Below are 15,510 nucleotides of genomic sequence, written 5' to 3'. Positions count from 1 at the left end.
TGTTCAGGTACCAAAAATATCTGTTCTCCTTTTAAGTAACTTGGTAAACCAACATTCATATTTTTGCACAGAGAGGAAGCTGAAAAAAACAGACAACTCGACTCTTAGCTCTTCAAACAGGATTTATTATATAAAAGAAATTCTTGATAAAACACTTGTAGGTCAGAAGTAAGATGCAACTGTTCTGTGAAGAAGCGGGAAAGACGCATACGCCACAACACTAAAAAAAGATACAATACATAAAGCAACAAATTTGAAAACACGACCTCAATAGTAGTAAAGCAAACCTACTTCCAGTTTAAACTAATTACATCTGTGGTGGCAAGGGGATAAATGTGTACTATCGACAAAAGATAAATGAAAAACGAATTATTAGGCAAACAACGCTGAAATATACATTTTCAAAAACGACAGACTTGTTTCTGTATGATAAACAGGGTTTTGTTTTGTTTTTTTCCAAGCACTTCACATTTTAGATTTACCCAAGTGGGGGAAATTTTGTAGAATGTTTCTAACCAAAATAAGTGGGATACATTGGGATGAAGCAGCATTCAGTCGCTGACATCCATGTCTTCTTCGTGGCGATCATCAGCGCCGTTAACTTTGGCCTGCTTTACGAGCCGGGTTGAGCCGTTTCCCTCCACAGACTGAGGAGACATGGCAGAGTCGTCTGAATCCTTCCTCTCCTCCCTTTCCTTCTCGCTGTCGTAACCTTGTTCCTCTTCATCATAATCTCTAGTGATCTGTATGAAAAAATAAATAAATAAGACAAAAACAAAACATTGGGTCACTGGATGTTTTCTACGCAAGCTGACAGTAGAGCTGATTCCCATAGTTTCAGAATAAAGTTTCTGCAGATACAAAACAAACCTTAATATCTCCTTTGTCTCCATCTGATTTTCTTTCCCGCTCCCGCTCTTTGTCCTTACTTTTCTTTTTCTTGCTAGTAGAGCGTTCTCGTTCCTCGCGAACGCGTTCCTTATCACTCCTGCGTTCCCTCTCTCTGTCCTTGTCCCTCTTTTTTTCCTTCTTGTGCCTGTGCAAAGCAGAGAGAAAATCCCAATGAAACTTCAACACGGGCAACATAATTCTAAGGAAAATTAGTGTGGTCATGCAATGGAACCTGACATGATTAAACTAGGGATTTTCCACCTTTTTAATGCAAAAAGACCATCTCCATAGTCAACTTTCTAAAGCTCCCCAGTTATTTACATTGATTTGAAAATATAAAAGTGCTACAGAAGAAAGAGAAAGACAAAAGGAAAGAAGCGTGGAAGGAAAAATATACAAGAAAAATAAAATCTTAACAATAAAAACATTTTCCCAGTTTATTTCATTTGTACCCAATTATTGAGCCTTTAAATTCCACACTTTGCAATATTTTTGTAGACCGTCAAGAAGACCTGTCAAACATCACAGTACACTAACCTTCGAGGGGAAGGAGAGGGAGAAACTCTCCTTTTAGGAGACTTCTTTGGAGATCGGCTGGCGGTGCGACTTCTCCTGCGCCTCCTGTGGAGTAGATCAGAAATGGCATAAAGAGTTAAATAAGCCCAAGTATATAGGAAAGGTATAAAGGCTGTAAAAATGTATGGTTTCAAAACAGTTACAAATGTCTTAATTCTTTGGTTTAAACCAAATGATTCTCTGAGTAAAGCCTTTCCCTCCTGTTGCTGTCCACTGAAAGGCAGCTGGCTGAAAATCAGCTTCTACACTTTTCTCCTATGAAACATTTCTGATAAAAAAAAAAAAAAAAAAGGAACAAAGAATAGTTATAAGGACACTTAAATATAACCAACCATGAGCTCTATGAGCAGATAGCTCAGCCTATGAGCAAATCTGGCTAATTTCAGGGTGTTATATTTGTGTTACTCTACAAATAAGGGAAAAATATCATTATGTGTAATACACTGTTAAAACTACCACTGAATTTAGAGTATGTTTGTTTTATTGCTAAGGTCAATCTTAGCAGTCTTAAATAAAATTAGACAGTTTTTGTTTACTTTCTAAGAATCATAAGGTGAAATTTATGCTCAAGTTACAAACAGTACAAAGCAAGATTCTTATCGTCCTCGGTTTTTAGTGAAAATCAGAATAGCACAGATGGCAGGTAAAGAACAGATGTTCCAAATAACAGACGAGCCTGCAACAAAGCTTTGCTCTGCACACACACACCTGCTTAATGAGGAGATGTTTTCATACAGATATGGCCAATAAAGGATCTATAGGTGGTAATTATACTGTATGCCTGTAAAGACAGCAGGGGCTGGGTAGTTTAAGCTAAAATGCTGATCAAATTTGCTATCACACATGTTCTCTATAATAAGTACAGAAATACTTAGAGCTCCATTCTAACTATTTACACCCATGTGGTGTTCAAGCAAACAAAGTTCTGTGGTGATAAACTAAGCGGGTTCTGATCTCACTCACCGGCTCGCACTGCGTGACCTTCTGGCAGTGCTGTAGCTTTTAGGAGGCGTTTTTGATCTCCTCCTGCTAACATCCTCCTTCTTCCTGTCTCTGTTGATAAATCGAAGACGCATACATCACCAACAAGTTGCTCATGTCACACAGCGGGCTCCAGGTGAAACTCTTCCACTAGGAACTCACCTGGATCTGCTTCTAGTTCGCCTGCCTCTGTCTCTGGAGTGGGTGCGTCTCCTGCGTGGGCTTTTGGAACGCCGCCTGCTCCTCGAGCTGGATCTGCGTCTTGATCTGCTCCTGGTTCGCCTGCGACTGAAGATCCAAGCGATACAACTTGTTAGTCAACACACAGACAAACGGTCCGGCTGCATCGTTTGTCTCAATAACAGCCATACCTGTGTCTTGAACGTGACCTGGTCCTCCTTCTTCTGGACCTGGATCGAGACCGAGAATGTTTCTTTTTGCTCTCCTTATCTGAAAGAAGCATAGATAGCACCTTAGATGTTTCATAATGCATTGCAGCTCATTTATTTAGCTTTATTTAAAAAAAAAAACAAAAAAAACATCCAAGGTAAGTAAAAGGGAAATATTCTAGCACTCACGTCCAGGTTCAATCGCAGCAGAAATGAGTGACTGAGCCTCTCTGACCCTCTTCATAGCCTCTTCAATCTCTTTATTTGACGCATCGGCCTTCAGGCTCGCACTCAGGTTCAAACCAGCAGCCAAGGGGTTCAGTCTAATCAGAGAGAAGAGCTTATGCTTAACCTCTGCAGCTACACCAAATTGCTTTTATTCATTTAATTTTGGCGTCTTCGCACACTTACTTTGGATCCGTCATCATCTTTAGCAACTGATCAGCAGCCTGTAAGAAGACATAAGATAGTGTAAAAATCTGAAGTGTTTTTGGAAAAACAGCAGCTGAACTAAGTGGCATAAAGCTTTCACCTGTGGGTTCATATTGGGTCCAGCAAATCCAAACGCTGCCATTGGGTCTATGGTTGGAGCACCAAAGGGGTTGCCTCCAAGCTGAAAAATGAAGTAAATAATGTTTGTACCCACATGTGGCAAAACACAGGCCTTCAAGCAGCTCGATCACTGCTACTAAAAATGACAAATTAGGCAACAAAGACAGAATCTGAAATGTAACTTAACAGAAAAGTGGAACAGAAAGGGCAGTTCTTTGGTTAAAATGTATTTATGTCTCAGTACTTTTCACATTTTGTCACAGTGGCACCACAAACATCAATGTATTTTATTGTAATTTAACGTAACAGAAAACCATTTTTTTAGGCTAAAAACACGTCCTCCTTTTTCAGACTTACATTTAGTAAAACGTTTAAAACCATTCAACAATTACGCATTACACTGTGCATCAAAAAAAAAACACATTAAAGTCTGTGGTTATAATGTGCAAAATGTCAAGGGGTCTGAACACACTAGCAAAGTAGTGTACATGTTGTCCTAGTTAAAGTCTGCAGATGTGAAGCCTTACAGCTGGATTTGGGAGGGGATTCGGTGTCGGGAGAAGGCCTCCGCCTGGCAAGATCCCTGCAACAGCATTTGCTGGGGCCAAAAGGGACAAAGCCTTAGCCTCATCAGGAATAGATCCTACAGCAAAATAAAAAACAGGCATTAGGAGTGAAAGTCTACACATCTGGAAAATTCACAGAAGACGTTCTGAAAAAGAAAAAAAAAAAAAAAAGAAGTCTTCTCACTGCATTTCTTCAAATTAGGTTCAACAAAGTGGTCACTTACAGATCAGAGTTCCCTACTTCAAAAAGTAATCATTGCAGTGACTTAACTATTGCTGGAATAAATCACACTATTCCAATGAACACTGCCAAGAATATATCACCTGAATGTGTTTTTTAAGTCATGAACCAAACGTTAGCAAGCACATCGGCTTCTCCAGTTGGGTGTGCCCTCAATTTTCATTTAGATGCTTACTGAAACAAGCGACTCACGCTGGCGGCTTCGCTACTAAAAGCACACAGAGAAAAATCGAGATACACACAACAGAGAGAATTTTAAGGATTTGGCAGGAAAACTAAAAAAAGAAAAAAAAAAAGCTATCAGTGTCTACTTACCAAAAACACATTTCAGAATGATTAAGTGGTTAGACTAAATGATAAAATTCAGGGTAGGTAGCGTGCCTGCTGTACATCATAGGCTAAAAATCCTTACCTCAACACTGCATCACTTAACCACACCTTGGCAGGGGATGAAGTCTTGAATATTTTTTTTTTATTATTATTTAAAGCTATCAGCTTTACATGAAATACACAACACCTCTAAGTTTTATGTTTTATATTGCGCAGATTACCAAACACCTCATCATTTGTCTCAACCTATTCCCAATGCAACTTATTCACAGAAATCACATGACCTAAATTCAGACACACAACAGGGAAAACATTTAAACACAAGAGCACACTGGAGAGAGAAATTGCTGCAGGACACAAAACTGTTGGATGGTATTTTCTGCAGGGTCTGGTATACAGGACTGGCTGAGCCAGGAAAAAGAACTGTAAAACACAACAACAAAACAAAAAAAGACCACTGTTAAAAGAGAATATTGTACCAGCATTGTCATGTTGGGTGGATATTTCATACAATTAACAACAAGGAGTTTTATCATCAGTGACATCAGGCATCCAGTAAATGAAAAGAGTTACCCTTTTTGAAGTCCAGGTTTAGCTCACACTGAAAGAATAGGGTTATTTTAAGCCACCTTGATGTTTCAGATGCCTGGTTCTAACAAAACCCAAAAAAGCTAATGCCATTTCAAGGTCAACCTTTTAAGCATGAATGTGTCTGAATATATTCAATAGTCACTCAGCCACAACTAATGCTAAAATACTCAGTTCATGTAGATTTTTTTTTTTCCTGAAGCATCTTGTATGTATGCTGTCTTAGCAAAGTTTAATAAATCTAGAGATGCACAGAGAAACCAGCTGGTGACCAAAATCAGACAATTTATATGTTGACCTGCAGGTCAGAAAATAAAAAAAAATTAATATTTTCCTGAATGTGCTACATGTAATCTCTAACAAGCTTCATACCCGAGTGCTTCTACAATCTGCAATGAGGATGTTTTACTCTGGGTAACACACTTAAAGCTGACCTTTTTAGTTAGATATTAAAATCAAAGGAAGTGGATGTAGTTTAGAAATGGTTTTCTGAAGAGTCATGTTTGCTGTTCAGTCAGACTACAACATAGAGAGTTACTCTTTGTTTAGTGCTTCTTCACCAATTAGTTAACTATTTAACTTTCAGGTTTAAAAGGTAATGACACACATTTCTGAATCAGAAAAACAGAACATCATTCCAAGCCAAAAGTACTTCAAAAAGTACCAAGGAAGATGTACATCTTTAAAAAAAAATTTTTTCCTATATTTTTAGTTTTAAGTTTGTCACCAGAGTTTTAGAGGTCCGAGTTAAATGCTGGTAATTCTCAAGGGAATATGCCATGTACAGTTGGTAATGCTAACGTAACCCACCGTGCTGATTTCTAATATAAAATGCAAAAGAGAAATTAAAATGTCAACTCTCAGCATTTTGTCTGAGTAAAACGAAAACTAACGGCCTCAAATGTGGTGTGTTGCAGCTTCTAATACAAATGTGTTCTCATCGCAAGACTAGAAAGAAAAACTGAACAGTTATTGGAAAAGCAAAACCAGAAAAAGATCAAACTAATTTTGAAAGTTTACAACAATATTAAACAAATTAGCCATAAACCTTATTGGTGCATCTCTAACTGAAAAAAAAAATATATATATTTTTTTTTTTTTCTGGTAGAAACCGTTTTAATGTCTGTACACTGACACATTTGGGTTTTGTTAAACATTTACAACATAGTGGTTTTTATTAAAACTATCGACTTCTTTTGCAGCAGTGAGTTAACACACATTTGTTTTTAGCTCCGTCTTCCAGAAAATTGACATTAAGAGTATGACTCTCTTGCACCAATATAATGCATGGCCAAGCAGCCCTTTAAGAGGTTGAATACATTGCATGTTAAGCAATGCTTCTAACCAGCAATTCACGTCTGATCGTCATACTCTAAACCACTTAAAATAAGAAAACAAAAAGAGGGAAAGAGAAAGTCCAGGCAGAGACAGAATAGAGGACAAAATAGGGGGTGGGGCTTGAATGCTTGCTGGCCTTTGCAAATGTCTACAATTCCCTGTTGGCAGGCAGACGACCATCAACGAGGGGGCTGCTTTTGCCTTCTTCACTACAAAAACCACACATACACACACACACATACACACACACAAATAACAGAGAGAGGTTTAACAGTGGATAGTCCAATATGGGGGAAAATGTACATATGGCAATGTGCTTTTTGTTCTACTTTGTTTCAGAACTCTGAGGAGTCTGCACAGCCTGCTGCTGGGGGATGTTCTTGTGTGTAAAGCAGATTGTTGCTACATTACATCATTTTTTTCTTTATACAAGCAGCACCTGTTAAAAGCTAGACAAACTAAAAAAAAAAAAAAGAAAAAAAAAAAGAAAAGATAAGCCAGAGATATAATCCACAAAAAGCAAGAACAATTGCACTGTGGTGTTACCTCTCTTGATTTAAGAAAAAAGGTAAAATCTGCTTTACACGCCATTTTACTAACCAGAAGAACCTGGAGTTTCTGTTTCAATCAATCTTCCTTTAAAATTATATATAAATAAAACACGATAAGTTGAGCTGAGGAAATGGGATCCATTTAACTTGGTAACATTGTTACTTTTCACAAATAATGACATTCATTCAAAAGGAGCACGAGCAGAATGACAAGACAAACCTTCAGCAAACGGGACCACGATCAAAGCTCTATCCACAAAAACCGTATTGGTGAGATGCTGGGACACTCCCACAGACTCTGGCTCCTGGAACTTCACAAAGCAGACTCGGGATGTCACCGGCATAGGGGAATCACTGCAAATGAAGAATTTAGAAAAAAATATATAAAAATGCCCCAAAAGCTAAACTACTATCTCAAATTTTATAATTATTAAAAGACAGGGGATATAGTTATAGTTATATAGGATATAAGACACCATTAGATGTCTTATATTGCAACTGTGGGTGACATAAGTAGATAGGTATCACTGAGACATGGGAATTGCATAACAGATCTCTTCAGCAAACTCACATAACCACATTGTCTTACAGTAGACCGACTTGTACACATAAAAACAGGTTTTGAAAAAGCTATGTTTTTCTTTAGCTTGTTTGTTTTTGCGATTAATGCTCAGTTTGGTTTATAGTTTTGAAAGCGGATCTAAGGTTGCTCGGGATTTAAAAAGAGCGGTGAAACAGCCTTTCATGCAAATGCTAATTCGGAAGCTAGCGTTAGCTTCAGGGCAGTGCTCTGGTAAGCGTGCGGCCTACATTTCCGTTACACAAAAATATAGACTTTCACAGCTTTTAGGACCCCAGTTGAATGTACTTACATTTTACTAGCCTTAAAATTTTAAATAAAAAGCGAAGTAGTCAACTCACTCTGGCGGAAATAGCTTTAGTTCCTCGATGGTTCCCAGAAAACCAAACAATGTCCTCATCTGTTCCGACGTTGTGCTTGGCGACACATTGGTCACCTGAACCACCCGCGTCGTGTAACTCATTTTCGACACAACTACCGTTTTTTCAACAACAACAAAAATAGACACACGCGGAAACAAATCACTGCAGCGCCTATTCGTATCGCATTAAAATCGTTTTGTTTGCAAATAACCAACAGGACAAAGGTTAGATGCCACCTAGAAGAAGGAACAACTGCTGGACGTCGCGGCCATATTGGATAGTGCTTGAGTTTTTTGCGCATGCGTAAAAGGGAAGGACGTAAATACAAAGAAACATCTGGAGTTATACATTGTAACCTCTTTTTTGGGTTTCGTTTATTTTCTCTTAACTTGATTTAATCAAATTATGTAAATAGACATCGTGGCGCGACAAGATGAATATTGCACAAGAGATAAATAAATCGCCCTTAATAACCTACAGAGGTCGCCCTTTCCTCCTCTCAGTTGGTAAAACTTAGTATAGTGTACAAATACTGTATTTCAATTTAATTTCAGTACAAATATGGCTTCTGTTTCAAGGTCTGTCACCAGACAGGTCAGAGATAAGTCTGTTGAGAAATTTAAAACAAGGTCACAAAAACTGATGCTCACAAATTAAACAAATTCTCTCTGTTCCAATTGGCTGACCTTAAGTCATTTTGCAAAGAAGAATGGCCAAAAATCAGACTCTTGTGGTTTTAAAATGGTAGAGACAAAACAACTGAAAAAAAAACTTGCAAAATTCCAGGGAAACAAAGTATTGCCTCACAGTGTGCATGCTAGAGAAGAGATGTGAATACTTCTGCCTGGCATGGTAGAGCATATCTGGGAACTATAGTTTGGCTCTGGATTGTTTTTAGTAAAATGAGGCAACCTTGTTGTCCAAACTATTTAAATTGAATGGCATGTGACTTATTGCACGTCACAGCACTGTGACTGGTGAAACATGCTTTTCTCATGGTGTTTTTTTTTTTTTTTTTTTTTTTTTTGTTCCTTGGCAGAACAATACAGACTCTGTTTTATGTCTAATCTCTTCACCTGGATTATCCTGAACAGAGGTCCTGTATTGCTAAAGGAAACCAAAGAACTAGTGTGCACGTTTTCATCTTATTAGCACTATATATAACAGTCTTGGTACGTCATAACCTGATTATGTTTTAATCCTTCACTGTTCCTGATACAGTAAATGTAATATTATTTCATATATTATTGTAGCATGTGTATCAACTATTTAATCTGAATTTAATAAATAAATAAAACTATTTTGCTAATTTAATCTGAAAATACTTCTACCACATTCAATTAGAGATTTCAGCTAGTAGAGGTTTCAGTTGTTCATTACAAAGACCATATATAATTTCTAGCATGCACATCTCCAGACAAAATTGTATTGGTGATTCTCGCAAAATGTCTCAACACGGAAGCTCACGCAGTTATTGAGGATGACAAAAATAAAATCACATGCACCATTGCAGCAGTTTTGCCAAGCATTGTTTACTGCAATACTCATCTTGCTCAATAAATCCGTTTCTGGAGGGGCCAGTCCTCAAGTTATCCATCAGAGGGATATAGAGACAAAGGAATTTTTGTTCACGGTTTGACATGATTGGCCAGGGGAAAGATTTACAAAACAGCGCAGCAACCGTGACGTTGGCAGGGAAAATAAATACTCCAAATCCACTGGAAGATCAGAAGCTTCCACCTCAGAAGTGACCCACGGTTTTCAAAACAGTTTGCACTTGTGTGTTACTGACGCAGGAGGAAAACATGGTGAGCAGGTGAGTTTCTGGTGAAGTGAAATAATGTACATCGCAAAAGGAGGGCAAGCTTTGTTTTACATTTCTACTATTTCTGTATGTTCTTATGTGGATGTTTTGTCTGTTTGCGATAGATTATTGATAGGCTTAAAAGTACACACTGCTTAGCATGGAACTGTTTAAATCTTATATGCAATGCCACACATTCCTCATATAACTTCATTTCAACGTGCTTCTTTGTTACATTACTCTTTGATAACAGATTTGAACATCCGGCTGGTAGCTACAAGAAAATCTTTGAGACATGTGAGGAACTTGCTGAACCTCTGCCAGCAACAGTCACAGGTTTGTTTTTATCACTCTCGTATTGGTGATTTTCTAGTGTAGTTTTTTTGACCATGTGATTGAAAAATAGATTTTTTTTAAATTTTGCAGGTAGAATTCCTTCATTTCTGAAGGGAAGTCTTCTCCGTTTGGGACCTGGACTCTTTGAGGTTGGAGATGAACCCTTCTATCACCTCTTTGACGGACAGGCCCTCATGCATAAATTCGACTTCAAGAACGGCCAAGTCACTTACTACAGGAAGTAAGAATTTGAACACAAAACCACAGCCTTGTCATCTTCGGCACATTTGCAGAATTCTCAATGATTACAATCAGCACAAAAATTTTAAAAACTGTGTGACATAAATGTTGATATGTCATGACTTTTTAGAACCGAAGTAATATTCTGTTTTGTTTCTTGTCTTGTTATGCAAGAAAAACAAAAATGTCATATTTAAGCACGATTAATTTTTAGTTCTTGTTTCTTTCATTTCTTGCTTCTTTCAGGTTTATTCGAACAGATGCGTACGTCCGAGCCATCACAGAAAAACGTGTGGTTATCACTGAGTTTGGGACATTTGCCTACCCAGATCCCTGCAAGAATATATTCTCCAGGTTGGTTGCACACACAGATAATTTCTTTAGTTGTAGGGAATATTAAAATTATGCGTCTTTCCTAAAATGTATTTTTACCTTTTTTTTTTCATTGCAGATTTTTCTCCTATTTTAAAGGAGTTGAAGTCACAGATAACTGCCTGGTTAATGTTTACCCTATAGGAGAGGATTTCTATGCCGTGACAGAAACCAACTACATCACTAAAGTGAACACTGATACTTTGGAGACTCTGAAGAAGGTATTTCAGTGTAGCTGCAGACTTTGATGTGATAAAAGTTTGAAATGTAGCTTCTTTGAGTTTGATACAGCCAAAACAGAGTTCCTGGGTAGTTTGTAAAAACGTTAAGTTGGATTTAAGTTCTTTTTCATTCTGGATAGGTTTCAAAAAGAAATAATTTATAGAGAAATATCTGAAATTCTAGGCTTTATTTTGTAACCAGTTGTGCAAAACTTCCATCCATCCATCCATCCATCCATCCATCCATCCATCCATCCATCCATCCATCCATCCATCCATCCATCCATCCATCCATCCATCCATCCATCCATCCATCCATCCATCCATCCATCCATCCATCCATCCATCCATCCATCCATCCATCCATCCATCCATCCATCCATCCATCCATCCATGAATGACTCTTGAAACATATGGTTTTTTAACTTTAAATATATCGTAAAGCCCATAACAGCTATTTTTCCTATGCAGGTTGACATGTGCAACTTCGTAAACATTAATGGCATCACAGCTCACCCCCATATTGAGCAAGATGGTACTGTATACAACATTGGAAACTGCATGGGAAAAGGTGCAACACTGGCCTACAACATTGTGAGGATTCCTCCCACGCAGAAAGGTTTGGATGAACAGCATACTGAAACAAATTCAAAACCTGTGCTCAGTGTTTACTCCTGCATGGAGTTCATTGCAAGCTGCCTGGGAGGCTGGAACAGGGTCCTGGACCCGCATACTCCCAGTGACATAATCAGATCTTTAACAATGAACTTATTATTGCCATGATTATCATATATGATTTTCAGAACCCCAGGCTCCTAAGATGCAAATGTATTATTATTATTATTATTGTTGTTGTTGTTGTTGTTATTAATAATAATATATATTAATATTCTGCTTATGCCTTTTGTGAGGTTCTCCTGTCTTTTTATAAGTAAAACAACAGGAGGTTGTTTTTTTTTCCACCTGCACTTCAAAGCAGCTTTCATTCCTTAGATAAGTCAGACCCTATTGAGAAGTCCAAAGTGGTGGTTCAGTTTCCCAGTGCTGAGAGGTTCAAGCCATCTTATGTGCACAGGTGGGTGTAGTTTTGTGTGTTTTTTTTTTTTTCCCCTTTGCTTGTTCTCAACACTGTTGTGTGAAGTCCAAGTTGTTAAAATGTACTTCCCTCCATCACAGCTTTGGCATGTCAGAAAACTACTTTGTCTTCGTTGAGACTCCAGTGAAGATCAACCTGCTGAAGTTCCTCAGTGCCTGGAGCATCCGAGGTTCCAACTACATGGACTGCTTCGAGTCTAATGAAAGCCAAGGAGTACGATTTTTAATCAAATTAAAACATCAGTCTGTATTTTATCATTTGTTCTCAGGCCAAATGTCTAACCTGTTATAATTGAACCTTCCTAGACCATTTTCCATGTTGCCAAGAAAGACCCTGGAGAGTACATCGACCTGAAGTTCAAAGGAGCACCGATTGGCATGTTCCACCACATCAACACCTATGAGGATCAAGGATTCATTGTTTTTGACCTTTGCTCATGGAAAGGGTAGCTACATAGAATTAGCAATTTTTGCTCAACCTGAATGTCTCCAACAATGTGTTTGAAACTGACATGTACTCTGGTCACTTGCAACCAACGTATCCAAAATACCATTTCTGAAAGCACATATGAGACCTTCAAACAGCTTCTACATGCGGGTGGCAATATGTCTCGTGTCGTCTGTTATTGGCTACAACAACAGAAAACCAAAATAGCTTTGGATTCACTTAGTAACAAATAAGCATCATTTAAGACAACATTTATTGTGGCTTACCATCTCCATTCTTGTACATGATAATGAGCTCACTGTAGTCGAATGGCCTCCACTGTCACTGGTTTGCAAATCAAGAGAAGATGTTTGGGTTATGTTGAAACAGGAAACAAACATCACAAAAGTTTGCCAGCATCCTGTTGAGTCTATGACATCTAAAATTAAAGCTTCTTTTTTTTCTTAGCAAAAGCTGTTCTCTGCAAAGTGGTAAAAACCTGGCTCTAGAAATTTGTAGTAAATAGTGGCCAGTAAGCATAAATCTCTTGTTCTTTTAGATTTGAGTTTGTTTACAACTACTTGTGGCTGGCCAACCTGAGAGCCAACTGGGAGGAGGTGAAGAAGGCAGCCATGATGGCGCCCCAGCCAGAGGTGCGGCGATATGTCATCCCTCTGGATGTCCACAAGGTGAGGCATCAGAAATCCATTCCACTCAGTAAACGGTTATGTGTTTTTAGTTCTCACCAACCATGTTATGGACTTTATCTAGGAGGAGCAGGGGAAGAATCTCGTGAGTCTGCCGTACACCACAGCCACAGCAGTCATGCATGCTGACGGGATGATCTGGCTGGAGCCTGAAGTGCTCTTCTCTGGACCTCGCCAAGGTACCAACACATAGTTTGGGATACATGCAATTTTTAGCAAATACTAGTAATCTCATTTTGGTCTAACACTTCTCTTTTCTTGGGTTTAAGCCTTTGAGTTTCCACAGATTAACTACCAAAAGTATGGAGGAAAGAATTACTCATACGCCTATGGCCTTGGACTCAACCATTTCATACCAGACAGGGTAAGATATTAAACGTTTTGAACTTAGAGAGAGAGAGACTTAAAATGTACTCATGTTAACTTTTTCTTCTAATTTATGTGTAGATCTGCAAGCTGAATGTGAGGACCAAGGAGACTTGGGTTTGGCAAGAGCCTGAGTCGTACCCTTCAGAGCCCTTGTTTGTCCAGACTCCAGATGGGGTAGATGAAGATGATGGTAAGTTAGATGGTATTAAATTAAAATAAACTAATATTAAAGCTGATTTACACACAAAAGATGCATACAGGACTATTGTTAGGCAAGTTTCAAATCTGCTGTCTCCACAGGTGTCCTCCTTACCATTGTGGCAGCTCCTGGTTCCCAGAGGCCAGCATATATGCTCATTCTAAATGCCAAGGATCTGTCAGAGATCGCAAGAGCAGAAGTGGAGTGCTCCATTCCCGTCACCTTTCACGGGATGTACAAACAGTGATGATCCAGTCCAGTTGCATAAAGTACCACTCAGCATCTGAAACAATGATGACAATAAAAAGCACCTCCATGCCAGCATGAGAATCATTTTTAGAGAGAAAATGATTTTGTTGCTTTGTAGTTCAAGTACAATTACTAAGGGGATCATATTATTATGAATCTGAAGAAATGTCTTAAGAAAAGAACTGACTGTTTCCAAAATATGCACAACTTTAAGTAAATAACATCCTGGTGTTGATTTATTTCTACATATTTAATGCTATCGCATATGTAATGCAACATACTTTTTGAACATGCTGATGATTGTGGCACGAGTATTGTTGCTTGGCACCACTGCAACTGTGTTACAACAATGACCCAAATAAAAGATTCCTTAAACTCCATGAGATGCTATGCAGATGGTCTGTTTGCAGGGATGAAAATTCACTCACATCAGCATGAGGAACGCTTGAAATGGCTCCAGTGGTGAGGTAGTCCAAACTATTTTCTGATTAATTGAGACAGGTTTTAGATATGCCAACACATTTAGTAAGATAAGACTGACAGTAGCCTTCATAGAATTATTTTCTTTTTAAACAATGCACTAAATTTCCACAAATCCCCATGCTCCTTTGTTGGACTGGGGTTTTTTGACATTGGAAAACAACATTTCAGTACAAGTATATCTCATTTGAAATGATTCTTAAGCTAGAAAAACATCAGATTCTTCATCTTTACAATCTTGACAAAACCTCCATAGTTAATATGAAACTGCAAAAAATCCGCTTACATGTCACACATGAACTAGTCACTTGACGTTTGTTCCAGTGTGTTGCCAGAATCTGAAAAGTGCAGCCACTCAGATCTTGCAACCCTGCAAACTGAGAGTACTGAATGTTAAAAAAGACGTTAGAAACAAAACATTATTTTCAATGGCTTTATGGTGTATATTTGATCTTGCAGTGGTCATTATGGTGACAGACAATTTTCAGAATTTTGTCCTTGTTGATCACCAGTTTGCATTATACATATAGTGTTACGTGTAAACAATCAAAAGACCTTGTGCAGCAAGAAGGCATTTAACTAAAAACTGCTGGCTCTAAGCTAAAACTTTAAATAATGCATCAAAAGTTCAGAAGTTACACCCATTTATTACATCAACCCTCTCTGGGTGTTGGCTTTTCAGGACAACCTGAGAACATATAGTCTTGGATCAGTTTCAAGTTTTAAATATGCACTTGGTTGCTGTCCAAGAAAACTCTCAGATGTATTCAGATAGAAAGCCTTGAGTTCAGGACAAGCCAAATCAATATGAAATCTTAAAAAAATGGAAAGCAACCATGAGATCAACAAGAAGAAACAGAAGTGCAAACAAGGCTGATAAGTAATAGCAACCTGTTCCCCCTCAAAAAAAATGTCTTATTAGAGTAAAAAGAGCAAACAAATGAGAAATGTTGCCTACACATATCTCTCATATAAAAGGATGGCTTTCCATCAATAGTAAATAATGACTTGTACTGACCATGATGTCACTTATGACAGCTCAAACCAAGTAAAACCTGTTCTTCAA

At 38.1% G+C, this 15,510-nt stretch overlaps 2 protein-coding genes across 3 annotated transcripts; one reads left to right on the top strand and one right to left on the bottom strand.

The window, feature by feature from the left end:
* Positions 1 to 104: 104 nt before the first annotated feature.
* LOC106930893 (serine/arginine-rich splicing factor 11-like) lies at positions 105 to 8,239 on the bottom strand. Of its 2 annotated transcripts, none has more exons than XM_015008726.2 (12): positions 7,925 to 8,236; positions 7,224 to 7,357; positions 3,917 to 4,032; positions 3,370 to 3,450; positions 3,249 to 3,286; positions 3,027 to 3,160; positions 2,820 to 2,898; positions 2,611 to 2,736; positions 2,431 to 2,520; positions 1,429 to 1,512; positions 871 to 1,036; positions 105 to 743 (listed from the first exon to the last, which is right to left on the bottom strand). In XM_015008726.2, exons 1-12 carry the CDS (start codon positions 8,044 to 8,046, stop codon positions 552 to 554), a joined length of 1,362 nt encoding a protein of 453 aa, XP_014864212.2. In that variant the 5' UTR covers positions 8,047 to 8,236; the 3' UTR covers positions 105 to 551. The 2 variants fall into 2 exon arrangements, with proteins under 2 accessions (XP_014864212.2, XP_014864219.2); XM_015008733.2 differs by having other exon boundaries at positions 692 to 743; positions 930 to 1,036; positions 7,925 to 8,239.
* Positions 8,240 to 9,750: 1,511 nt separating this feature from the next.
* On the top strand, positions 9,751 to 14,344 carry rpe65a (retinoid isomerohydrolase RPE65 a). Its single transcript, XM_015008701.2, has 14 exons — positions 9,751 to 9,761; positions 10,003 to 10,085; positions 10,176 to 10,326; positions 10,572 to 10,679; positions 10,777 to 10,918; positions 11,390 to 11,537; positions 11,912 to 11,993; positions 12,095 to 12,227; positions 12,320 to 12,459; positions 13,000 to 13,129; positions 13,212 to 13,326; positions 13,417 to 13,511; positions 13,595 to 13,706; positions 13,817 to 14,344. The coding sequence occupies exons 1-14, from the start codon at positions 9,751 to 9,753 to the stop codon at positions 13,960 to 13,962; spliced, it is 1,596 nt and encodes a 531-aa protein (XP_014864187.1). The 3' UTR covers positions 13,963 to 14,344.
* The last annotated feature ends 1,166 nt before the right edge of the window (positions 14,345 to 15,510 follow it).

The sequence above is a fragment of the Poecilia mexicana genome, unplaced genomic scaffold, assembly GCF_051168715.1.
Source record: "Poecilia mexicana isolate PSO_F unplaced genomic scaffold, ASM5116871v1 scaffold_17, whole genome shotgun sequence".
Classification (NCBI taxonomy): Eukaryota; Metazoa; Chordata; class Actinopteri; order Cyprinodontiformes; family Poeciliidae; genus Poecilia; species Poecilia mexicana.
This window is presented reverse-complemented; position numbering and strand designations above follow the sequence as displayed.